Source organism: Balaenoptera acutorostrata, chromosome 6 (assembly GCF_949987535.1).
Source record: "Balaenoptera acutorostrata chromosome 6, mBalAcu1.1, whole genome shotgun sequence".
Classification (NCBI taxonomy): Eukaryota; Metazoa; Chordata; class Mammalia; order Artiodactyla; family Balaenopteridae; genus Balaenoptera; species Balaenoptera acutorostrata.
Window position 1 is genome coordinate 29,609,708 of NC_080069.1, and position 12,962 is coordinate 29,622,669.

At 42.6% G+C, this 12,962-nt stretch overlaps 1 protein-coding gene across 1 annotated transcript in view; it reads left to right on the plus strand.

Annotated features, from left to right (window-relative positions):
* The window catches only part of FAM120A (family with sequence similarity 120 member A), a 105,418-nt gene that overhangs the window by 36,460 nt on the left and 55,996 nt on the right, over positions 1–12,962 (plus strand). The window contains exons 4-5 of the mRNA XM_007182017.2: positions 2,545–2,673; positions 3,449–3,545. Coding sequence (XP_007182079.2) covers positions 2,545–2,673; positions 3,449–3,545 — 226 coding nt within the window. The remainder of the gene's footprint in view (positions 1–2,544; positions 2,674–3,448; positions 3,546–12,962) is intronic.

Here is a 12,962-nt window from a genome sequence, read left to right on the forward strand (position 1 = left end):
TGCGCACGCTGGGACAGGCTGCCTGCACTACCACATTAGCTCCCAGCTGCTGGAGGAAAGCCCTTGTCATATTTTGGACATTTACGTACCCAGTAAATTCTGTTCCAACCATGTTAATTGTCATTTGTCCTATATATAAACGCCTTCTACAGTGGCCGGCCTTTCCAGTACCGTATGCAACATCATGAGGTAACCCTAGGCTTTCAGACTGCCAGGGGGCATTCTTTGGGCAACTAGTCTCAAACTGTAGTTAGAGACAGAAAGTCGAGGCCCAGAGAGGGGGTTGTCCAAGGGCCTGGAGCCCACTGGCCATTGCAGACTCTCCTCAGGCAAGGCTGTCCCCTTCCCTGTGGAATGTGCTCACCGAGGGGGAAATGTCGACGGTAGGACAGCTCAGGGTTTCTGTCCTGACTCCTCATTCCTGGGGCTGCCACCAAGCTGGCCCTCCTCGCTGTCCTGGCTGTGGGACTATTAAACACCCCAAAAGGCGGGGAGTGGACAGAACTTCCATTGCTCCCAGACTGGCTGGAACGCACTGTTCCAGGGACCTCTTCATCATGAAGCGTGTGTGTGTCAGTAGTTTTTCATTCTGCAGAGGGGGAATTGGGTTTCTAGGAATGTGCTTGTGGTCTGCAGCCTCAGACATTTCACTAGTTCCCTGGAGTTCATTGTGATGAACACTGACCAGAACAAGGAGATACATGCTTCCCTAGGAGACGGAGCAGCTAACATTTTCAAACATGGAAAACATTATTTCAAAAGAAAACCATTGCTTGGGACTTCCCTGGTGGTCCAGTGGTGAAGATTCTGCGCTTCCACTGCAGGGGGCGTGGGTTCGATCCCTGGTCGGGGAACTAAGATCCTGCATGCCGTGCGGCACAGCCCCCCCAAAAAACCCATTGCTTTTCTTTTTTTTTTTTAATTTTTATTTATTTATTTATTTATTTATTTTTGGCTGTCTTGGGTCTTCGTTTCTGTGCGAGGGCTTTCTCTAGTTGCGGCAAGCGGGGGCCACTCCTCATCGCGGTGCGCGGGCCTCTCACTGTTGCGGCCTCTCCTGTTGCGGAGCACAGGCTCCAGACGCGCAGGCTCAGCAGTTGTGGCTCACGGGCCCAGCCGCTCCGCGGCATGTGGGATCCTCCCAGACCAGGACTCGAACCCGTGTCCCCTGCATCGGCAGGCAGACTCTCAACCACTGCGCCACCAAGGAAGCCCAACCATTGCTTTTCTAAAGAGAAATTGAATATACTCATGTGCATCTGAAAATTTGCATGATGATACCTTAATAGTATAAATATCTATTTTTCCAGAAGTTCTTTCATTCTTTTTGTTAATTTGTTTTGTTTTTTCTTTCCTTTTTTCCTTTTTTATTTATTTATGTTTGGTGTCTTAAAACAGCAAATAATATCTTACAGTTCTAGAGGTCACAACCAAAGTGGGTCTTACTGGGCTAAAATCAAGGTATCAGCAGGGCCAGGGGGAGTGTTGCTTCTGGAGGCTCCAGGGAGAGTGTTTCCTGCCTTTTCCAGCTTCTGTAGGTGCTGCATTCCGTGGCTCATGGCCCTTCCTCCATCATCAAAGCTGGCAATGGCCGATGGAGTCCTGCTCTACCTCATGTATGAAACCTGCTCCTCTGCCTTCCTTCTACATTAGAGGGTCCTGTGATGACATTGGGCCCATCTGAATAATCCAGGGTAACAGGCTTGGCCTGAGGTTAGCAGACAGCCAACCTACCCCCTCCTGCCGTGTAACGTACCACATTCATAGGTGTGGTGGGCAGGAGTGCACATCTCTGGAAACACAAAGCCTTTAGATGTTTTTGCCATCTTTTTTATCTTTATGATCTTTGTGACTAAATAGGAAATAAAATGTCATTTCATACTGTCATTCAATTTTTAAAAAATTTCTATAAACAGAGTTAGTACCTGATTCATCTTTGTTTCTAAGAACATGGGCATACCTTAATTTTGTTAAATTAAGGTATCTTTTTTCTTTTAGTTTTAATGAAAAAGTCCACAACAAACCTTTTTTAAAAAAATTTGCTTAGTTACCTTTTTCTGGTATCAACTATTCTTGGATAGAAAATATTCCTACACTTTATTCCATGTGTCTTTCACCAGACATGCCCCTCGGCAGTCAGGGATACCGTTATCCTCCCCTTCAGAGCTTACCTTGGCTTTTTGCAGTGGTCTCAGGTGCTTGGGGCTGCATTCATCCAGCACAGCCTCCTGGTGCCTGGTGTTGAAAGAAAGGAAGCATCTGTGGCCCAGGGCTTCTCTGTGCTGTGCTCACATGAGCAGGTTGCAGACATCCCAGAAGTAATGGAAGGCTGTCAGACGCTCTTTTACCTAGCCAGGTTGAAGCAGCTGAGTTATATTCAACAACTGAAAGGGAGATCCAGGGCTTGACTCTCAGACCACCAGAGTCTTGGGGCCAAGAAATCACAAATTGATAATAATCAGGCCCTTAGAAGGGAAACATCACCTGGAGTTTCTGGGCCTGTGTTTAAAATTAGTGTATTGACATGTGTGCTTGTATTCTTAGGTCCGGGCCCACCAGCTGGTCTTGCCACCGTGTGATGTGGTGATCAAGGCTGTGGCTGACTACGTTCGCAACATCCAGGATACCTCGGACTTGGATGCCATAGCTAAAGATGTTTTCCAGCATTCTCAGGTAGAAATACAAGCTCCTGGGTAGCGCTTTGTGCTATGGTGTGTGCTGGGTTTGGAAGGGGTTTGAGAGGCACACACCAGCCGTGTCCACCAGGAGTGCTTGCCCAGCTGTCAGGCCTCTGCCAGCCAGGAGGGCTGGCACCTCGCCTAGCTCCTCCAGCCTCCCCTCCGGCCTGCACAGAGGAGGGATTGAGGTAGATGAATGGTAAGGTCTCTGCTGCTCCTAGATTTGCCATCATAATTTAATGGGATTTCTACTAAGAAGACAGATGAATCAAATGGGTCAAATGGAATTGTGGATCTCTGATTTGTCCATCCCTTCAGGTGATGATCAGGGATTTCTTCTTCCTTTTTTGGAAAGTAAGGATGCGAGGGGGGGGTCAGGGTTAGTAGAAGAGGTGAAGTTTGTGTGATTTCCTGTTTGCTCTCTGAAGAACTAAAACTGCTCCCCCACTTGCTGGAGATGAAAAGTAAAACCTTTCTGGGTAGCACCCGAGACCTGGCCAAGGAAAAGTTGGAGGACTGCGTCCCAGAACTCAGGTCTCCTGACTTCCATGTCAGACTCTGATAAGTACATTGCTCTAAGAGAGTTAATGTTCGATTTGTTTCTTTAATGATAATCTGTTGATTTTCCTTGAAGATTTTAATGTCATTCTAAACTCTCATCTAGCTTGAAAGGCCGCAGATTATTATACATGTGCTGAATTATAAAAATATGTTAATACACATGACCAGTGGCATACTGATTTACAAAGGTTTTCCTGCGTTTATTTCAGTCTAGAACAGATGACAAAGTTATTCGATTTAAGAGAGCAATTGGATATTATTCAGCGACTAGTAAGCCTATGGCATTTCACCCACCACATTACTTAGGTAAGTAACTCCAAGCCTCTGTGATGGATGCTGACCATGCAATAACCAAAGAGATTTAAATATTCAACCAGTAATCTTGTTGGTTTATTCTTTTGAATTGAGATTTCTATAGTTATACAAATAAGTATAGCAGAACTTCCTGGGCAGACTCAGTGGTAATTCCTGAAAGTGTTGAAGAGCAAGAGAAAACTTATGAGACTGGAGGAGAAGAGCAGGCAGCCCTGAGGACCAAGGCTAGCAGATGACGGTGACGCTGAAATCTCTGTCTGTGAGGTGTCCTCTTGCAGAGAGCACCAAGGACATAGAAGACCCTCTGGATCTATAAGTGCCTTCATAAATGCAGTGGATTTGTGTCTCCTCTTTTGTTGCCTTTTTTTGGCAAAAGATCAAATTTCACTCAGAGATTTGAAATTGGGGAATAAAAAACAGTGATAAACTGTTTGCCTGAGGGCTGCTTGATAGTGAATATCTCACGGGAGGTTGTAAAGCACTAACCCTAAATACCAGCCTCCTTCCTGAGTGAGATTGCCTTTCTTAGGCTCCAGAGCAGAAAAGCTATGAGAAATCATACTGCCAACCATTGTTTCAGTTGTGCTTATTTCATGTAATGAAAGAAGTCATGTTCCTGAGATTGTCTGTAGTGACATTCTAGTCCTCATATGACAGTTGTACTTTAAACATTCATTATAGTATACTTGGGACTAGAACATTTAAAGAGAAGGAAAATGTGGGGAGAGAAAGGATAGAGAAAGACACTTGACTTAACATTTGGCATTGATCTGAGCTGTTAACAGTTTGGAAGATGTTCTGAAGAGGAAGGTGAGTTTTAAATTAGGTTTAAGTTTGAATTTCTTAAAAATATTTGCTGTTCTATACTGTTCTATAAGTTCTAAAGTGCTTTCATGTTCTTATTAAATCATCAAAGGACATTATGAGGTAAGTATTTTATAAATGAAGTCAATACTCTTAGAATTCTCTTTCACTTTCACTCAGTGGTTTATGGAGAACAGTGGTGTAATTGGTAAAGAATTTGGGGTATTTAGAGTGATGTTTTCAAGCAGGTTAATGTAGGTGATAACTACCTACAAATCCTTCTATAAAGCATTTCCCGATGCTTCTGACTGTTGCAGTAATCTGAATTGTACAGCAAGGGACTTAACAAAGCACAGTCACAGAATTACAACAGGGCAGGAAGTTTGGGGCAGTGTAGAGTTCAGTGTGTGGCCTGGAATATTGGGATGAAATTGAGAGAGGTTGAGGCAAGATTGGGAAGGAAGGTTTATTTCAAGTTAGATACACATAATTTGGAGCCAGCAGAAACAGATTAATGTAAAAATCACTTTTATTGTTTTTTTTTCTGATAAGTATAAAGAAGTAAAAGTATCTGGAGATAGTGCTCACTGATTTCGTCTATATGTGCTGTTAGGGACCCACTAAATGGAGAGTGATGACTGAAACGGAAATCAAGAGCGTAGAAGAGGCAACACTGAGTTGGGGAAATACTTTCTTGGCATCCCAAGTGAGAACCTAAGACATATTTTCCACAAAAATATTCTTATAAGTAATAGGTAGGTCATAAGTGGTCTTTTCCAACCATAGTTCATTATATTATTCTACAGGAAAACACATTCACAATTTTGAAGAACCAATATTGGAAAATAACTTTCTTGTTCATTAGACCCTGTCTGTATTAATCATTTTAGAAACTGGAATATGTGTAGAGTTTTGAAGAAATCTTAACAGAAAAATGGGGAGAGTTGACTCTACCCAGAGGTTTCTAAATCTGGCTGGAATTTAGGTTCTACCACAGAACAGTTTTCAGAAGCCTAATTGGCCTCAGGGTTCTGTATTTTCAAAAGAAAAACCTTCCTGGCCAGACCCCATGTGGACTGGTGTTGGGGGCGGTGACTGCTGTGTCTTCCATGCTTTTCCTTCTGAGTTTGTGGTTCTCTGCAGCATTGAGAAAAAACCTCAGGTCTCCATACTGTTATTGGATGGTGTGGAATTTACAAAGGAAGTGCACATGCTCCCTGTCCCATTGCTGGGAGGCCTGGTCTGCATAGTGTGTGGTCTTTTTCAGGGTGGAAAAAGAATTTTTTCCAGCCCATGCTGTTTCTGTACTATGAACTCCCAGAAATTATCTATATTATATAACATGATAGATTATGGATATATTAATATATAATACCTATCTGTATATATGTATATTTCTGAATTATCTACTAGATAGATTTTTGAAATGTTACAGGTGAGATTAATATTATTTTTCAAGCATTTACTCTATCAGAAACACTGTGTTGGGAATTGGGGCTCTAGATATGATTATAATTTTTTCCTTTCCATCATAGCACTTAATGTCCACTGTCTCCAGAGAATCTGCAGTCTAAATGTAAGATATGTCAGAATTGAGTTGTCAGCAATATTTGGCTCCCTGGTTGAACAAGTAGTTCTTAAACCTTAGCTGTGCTCCAAAATCATGGGCAGAATTTAAAAATAGCAAATAACAGAGATGTTAGAGGCCCGCCTCAGGTCTGTGAACGTGGACTCTGTAGGCATGAACTAATCCTAGTGTATTTGTGAGAAGCTGCGCAAATAAAACAGAGGCCTTGTTAGTCTGAAGAAGCATGCACTGTGTCCTCTTGGCCTTCCTCAGTGAAAAATAGATGAGCTCTCACTGCACACCTACTAGAATAGCTTACGATCCGGAACACTGTCACCACCAAATGCTGGCGAGGATGTGAAACACAGAAATTCTCATTTCTTGCTGGTGGGAATACAAAATGTTACAGCCACTCTGAAGACAGTTTGGCAGTTTCTTACAAAACCAAACATACTCTTACCACCAGATCCAGTAATCCTGCTCCTTGGTATTTACCCAAAGGAGTTGAATACTTATGTTCACACAGAAACCTGCACGTGGATGTTTATAGTAGCTTTAGTCATAATTGCCAAAACATGGAAGTAACCAAGATATCCTTCACCAGGTGAATGAATAAATAAACTGCTACATCCAGACAATGGAATATTATACAGTGCTGAAAAGAAATTGGCTATTAAGCCATGAAAACCCATGGAGAAACCTTAAATGTACATTACTAAGTGAAAGAAGCCAATCTGAAAATGCTACATACTGTATGATTCCAACTACATGACATGCTGGAAAAGGCAAAACTATGGAGACAGTAAGATGATCAAGGGTTCCAGGGTTTGAGGGTGAGAGAGGAATAAATAGGCAAAGCGTGGGATTTTTAGAGCAGTGAAAATATTCCTTATGATACTATAATGCTGGATTTATGTCCTTGTAAGTTTGTCCAAACCTATAGAATGCACAACACCAAGAGGGAATCCTACTGTAAACTATAGACTTTAGTTAATAGTAATGTGTCAATATTGGATCATCAGTTGTAGCAAATGTAGCACACTAATGCAAGGTGTATACTTTCTGCTTATGTTTTCTGTAAAGCAGAACTGCTCAAAAAATAGTCTATTTATTTTTTGAAGAACGTAAATGAGCCTTTGATGTATTCACTTCCTGCCAGGCACTATGCTGAGTGTTGGACAGGGTGGTAGACAAGATAGATGCCATCCTTGCCCTTGTAGATGACTGAGACGACGAATCATACAGGAATGTGAACAGGAAGGTCAAGGAGGACCAACCCAGTTAAAACAATACTTGATTAAACCAGTGTTTAGTTCTGCTCAATTAAATTAATGTTTAGGTGAGGTTTGAGTGTAGAGTAGGAATTTAGCAAGATGACGATAGAGCAGAAGTATATATGCAGAGGAGACAATGTGTAAAGGTCCTGAGGTGAGAGGACAGGATGTAGAAGAAACAGAAGAATGTGGTTGGAGCACAGGAAAGCAAGGGAAGGAATGGTCAGGTGATGCTTGTCGGGCCATGCATGGCCTTAGACTTACACTTTGGACCATGAAAGCTCATTGAAAGATTTTTTTCATTGTAAAAACTTAAATTATTTTCAAACTGTCATACACACAGTATATTTGTACAGTAAATAAAACAAACATCAGTGGAATATTAACTAGTATCAGAGCCCTATCCCTGTCTCTTCCTGGTCACGTTCCCCTGTACTCCAGCACCCTGAATTTTGTATTAATGGTCCCCTTGCTTTTCTTTATTGTGTGTGTACCCTGAGTACTAATTGGAGCAGCGGAAGTAGGTCGGATGCCCTGGGGAGGTTTTCTGTGGAGCGCACTCTGTATGGAGGTCTTGAGATGGTGTACCTCAGATCAGGGAAAGGAGGTGGAGCTGGGGGCACAGGGAGAGCAGTGCAGCAGCCAGAATAGGAGTCGTGGCAAGAACAGTTGTCAGCAGAGGTGAGGAGGAGGCTTCTGTGGCACTCGCAGCTCCCAGACCCCGTGCAGGTGCGGGTGCCTGCGTGATCCTCAGCGAGATGCAAGGGGTCCTAGGAAAAATAGTTTTTTAGCTTTGCAGCTTCTTCTGTGCTGTAAAATATGGAAGAGGGTGGGATAGGTGGCCAGCACCAGTCCTCCAAATCCACCTCCAATTGCTTCCATAAAGGGTGGGGCTTGAAATGGGAGGGAAGTTTGAACATGCTTAAACCTTTAGGTTGATGATGAAAGCTGAGAGGGGACTATGAAGGGAGATGGAAGGTTGGAGGTAATAGTGACCCCTGGTCCCTTGGAGCACAGAGGAGTAAGGGTCTGGTGGGGACCAAGGGAGCCCTCAGGGCAGCAGGCCACCATGAACAAATAATAGAGAATTGTGCAAAGAGAACCATATTGAAATAGGAGCTGTCACCACTAAAGCAAAGAACAAATTCTACATAGTGACCACAAAGAAAGGACCTCTGGCTATAGAAACTTCCTAGGTGCTGGCAGAGAGGCCCCATGGGTGTTTTATCTGGACGGGCTTGCCCAGGTCAGGGGTCTGCATCAGCCTGTGTCCTGACAGGCCCCCAAGGCTGGCCACGTTCTACCTGACTGGGTCAGAGGATCCTGATTCACAAAATGCCAGATGGCAAGCTTCAGTGCCAACTGCTGGTGACCCATCTACAAGAGAACATAAGTGCCTACTGTCTTAACAGGAACAATTAGACTCCGTAGTTGGTGCTCCTGGACCACAGCTCTTGGGACCAGGGCTCAGAAAGGTGCATCTTCAAGTGTAAGGGAGAAGCAAGGACCAGTCCGTGGGCCCTCATTCTGAGCCATGGCCTTACTGGAAGGCATCACTTTCTGGTATCTTGAGAAGGTGGGTCCCTGAGGCTACACAGTCTGCACAGTGCTCACCAAACTGTTCTATTGATTGTTGCTGGGCTTCTAGGTTGTGTTGACAGTCTTTTTGAAAATACATCTCTACCTCCCCAACAACACACACTCCTAGCATGAGAGGGGATGGTCAGGAAGTGTCCCCCCTGAACATGAAGACACAGTCTGTGAAGAAGGATGTGGCATCTGCTGGGTTTCCTCAGCTGATGAGAAGAGGCTGTTAGGTCTCCAGGACCCAAGGTCACTCATTCGGGTCCACTGTGGGGCACAGAGGTCATGCAGAGTCCATAACGTGACCTGCCCAGAATAGAGGGCGATGGCATGTGCACATGTGCCCGGGGAGCAGAAGTGAGAGAGATCAGAACGCTGCCCGCGCTGCTCCTGTGGCTCGAACTGTTGAACTCCTCAGCGTCACTGCTACCCTATGCCAGGTGACATGGCCCTCAGGACCTCGTCCACCTGCCATCGTCCATGCGCCCAGGCTCACTATGCAGGGGTGACACAGGCCTGCTGCAAGTGCTGGCTGTAGCCAGGCCGCAGGACCCATAGTGGGACTGACCGTGCATGCTATAAGGCAACTTGCCCTGTTCCCACCGGACAGTGCGCCTTTGGAGCTTCCCTGTAACTTCACAAAGGTTTGCCTTAGTTTTGTTTTGGTTTTTTTTTTTGCCTTAGTATTTTTAAAGCTTGTCTAATGTTCCACAGTGGGGATGTGCTGTAATCTACTTAACCATGTTCTGTGGTCATCACTAGAATATTTTCAGTTTTTCTACTGTTATAATGATCACTTTAAAAATTTTTTGTCACCAAGTATATGATATTATACTGTTGCTCTACTCTACTAATAAGTTTTTGAAATTTGGCAAGTTATATAATATTCATTCTTAAAGTTTTGATTACTAAACCCACTCTTTCCAAGGCTTTTGCTTAAATTTTCTTATTACGGAAAGCTTTAAATATAACTGAAAAATACAAAGGATAGTATCATGAGCATTAGGGTACCCACTAAACAGGTTTAACAAATGTCTTTAAAGAAATACATTAGGCTGTTCTAAAAGTCATGTCTGTCCCCCTCTAATGGTTTTTATAGTTCCTTACCTCGTATGGAATAATAAATCATAGTGTTTTGATTTTTAATTAAATGCTGTATTGTACCTGTCATTCTGTACTTGCTGTTTTTGAGATGTGTGCATGTTCATCTTTTTCAATTTTTATCTTTTTAAAGCTAATGCAAATGGCATTGATGTCAAGCCCCGAGGGGTCTGACAGAATAGATGCTGCCAAAGAGAAGCTAAGATGCCATCACGTTAAATAGGAAGTCCACTTATTCTTTCTCCTTGATTCCTATGTAGATCAGTGGACTCTCTCAGTCTGTTCCTGTGACCTTTCATTCAGTTTTTAGTCAGTTTATTTCAGTTGATGTGGTATGCAGTGCTACCGGCTGTCTGGTCTTACGGGTTTTGGAAAGGTCATTTTTTTTAAAAACCTGAAAGTTAGTCATTTTAGAAGAACTGAAAATACATCTCCTTTCGATTGCTGTCTGGTTTAAAAGACTGCAAGGTGTGTCTTCCTGAGATGGGCACAGCTTGTCATCAGGTCTGTTGGTGGCTTCTCAGTATTCAGTGACAGAAGGGGACTGCTAGTTCAGTTTATCAGTGCCTTCCAAATAAAGGCCTTTAGACTTTTCTTTTAGGTTGTGCTTTTTAGAATTCACAGATGGACAGAAACTGCTTTGTCTTGATTTATCATAGACTTATAAAACCATGTAGGTGGCTGAATGAGATTTAAGAGTTCTTTTCCTTTGCTGTTTAACGCCTACGATTCAAACCTGATTAAGTGAACTCAGGAATTTAATAGATTTGGATAAAATTTGGGATAAGTTTCTCACTATTCAGACTCTTGCTCTTCAAGACTCAGGTATCACGTGGATTTGAATAATGCTGTATCCTTTGAGGTCCGCACACGTGCTATCCAAACTCAAGGACAGAAGAGATTTGGATAACCAGGGATGCTGTGTAAGCACCAGGATACCTCCTGACCATGGTATATTCCTACACCAACAGTCAAAGCAGTCAAAGCAGCCCTTGTCATTGTTGAACAGCTCTAGTTCTCAGAAAAGTCTTATTTATTGATCTAGTAACCTGAAATGTGCTTCCATAGGTTCAGTTTTTTCATTGCTCATAATTCTTTCAGGTGCCTACTTGCTTTATTCATGATCTTACTTTAATTTGCCCTATACTTAGCCTTCCATTGTGAGGGCTTCTCTCCTGGACAGTGGCCTCTGACTCTTGCTGTGGGGCCTTGCCAGCACTGTGGTTCCAGGTAGGCATCAGCTGCCCCAGCTCCGAGCTCTTGGGAGTCGGTCCTCTGTAGAAACTGACAAGGTTCAGTCCTCTAAGAGCTGGGATGATTTCTGTCTCCTCCTTCCCAAAAGCCCCGTGCCTCCTTGGCTATGCCCGGCCTACCAGGCTTCGTAGGCCACACCAGTGTCCTGTTGGTTCCCACTGTCCCCCACCCCAGCTTGCCTTCGGAAGCTATTCGTTTGGGAGAGGATGAAAACAAATTACGTAAAATTCCCCTTCATCTAACTTTGTACCTTAAGTTCTGTAGAATGTTGGTATTGAGTAAATATGTCAACATGGTTAACATAGTTTGAAAATTTTGCATTGTTTTTTTTGCAAGCATTGAAAACTAGCGGTGGTGGTAGGGAATATATTGGTTTATTTATTCTTTAAATTTTCAAAGCTATGTTTTTTTGTGTAACACTTGAAAATCATGCATCAGCCCCCATCTAAATTATAGAATTAAAAAAATATTACTTTGTTACTATTGTTTGTTTAATGTAACATCTTCACAGTAACATGCCCAGTAATAGATGAATATTTGTTAGGTTGGGGTAGGGGTGACTAGTTCTCAGTAGAGTTTTTGGTTAACACCATTCCTTCTTTTAATCTTATTTTAATTTAGAGAAAAGCTGGTTAGCTTCATACAGGCACAGTAAGTAATTCAAGGGAGTGGATACTGCACAGAGTGTCCTATCTATGAGAGTTCACAGCTAACTAAGCACAGCTGTAAGGGCTGCAATGCATGCTTTCTTTCTCTTATTCTCAAAGTCTTTAATATTTAAATATTTTTTAATTATGAAAATATTTTTCAAATACTAATTAAATACTTTTTTCCCTTTCGTCTGTCTTCATTCTGCATACTTTCCTAACAAAGGCCTACCTCTCTTAGTAAGTATTTGTGAAAGGAAGAGAATGAGAAACTGGTGGTGTTAATCTCCACTCTGTGAACTGGTGTCAGTTCTGAGAAAGATGTCCTTGTCACACAGAAGACAGACAATGACTCCGCTTAGCTGCACTAGGGCATTGAGAACAAGAACTGATTTATAAGAAGGCATGCAGTATGCAGAGGCAGGCCCTCGCTTATTAGGCATTTCTGCAGCCATCAGAGAAATGTAGACAAATTAATTCACTTAATAGACTAGGTTATGATAGAATAGTAACTAGTCCTGTGGGTTCTCAAAGGTTTATTTGAGGTCAGTGATTGAAATACGATTTTAGAAAATGTTCTTTCCTTGGAAATCTTTGCTTTTAAGTTATAGTTTTGTGTGTGTTTTTGTTTTGAGGGGTTTCTTTCTTTTTGTTTTTATTTTTGTTTGTTTGTTTTTTTTTTTAAGGAAAGTTTGTGCTTTCAGGAATTTTGTAGCATATAATGGCCAAAAATAGAGTGAAACATAAATGTTCATTTTCACTTGAATGCTGCTGCATAATTGAAGAGTCCAGTCTCTCATTCTTATTACTCTTAAGTTAAGTATGGCAGGTCAGCTACAAGGGATTGTATACTAGACTTTTTACAGTGATTTAAGTTACAGCATTAGAGCTTGAGTGGATTTCATAATACTCTTTCACCCAAAATCTGGCTAAAATTCAGAATCACCTGAGAAGGGACTTTAACAGTTACGGCATCACCTATCTCACACTCGGAGGTTCGTAACTCATGGACTTACTGTTCGATCAAGAGTGTCTCCTTGTGTGTGCAAGTGCAGGCGAATGTGCATGTGTGTCTGTGTGGTGAACATTTGTGTGTATGTGAGCGTGTGGACAAGTGTGTAGATGGGACACCAGCCCCACATGCACATGTGCCAGCGTCACCATTCCCAGCTATTTG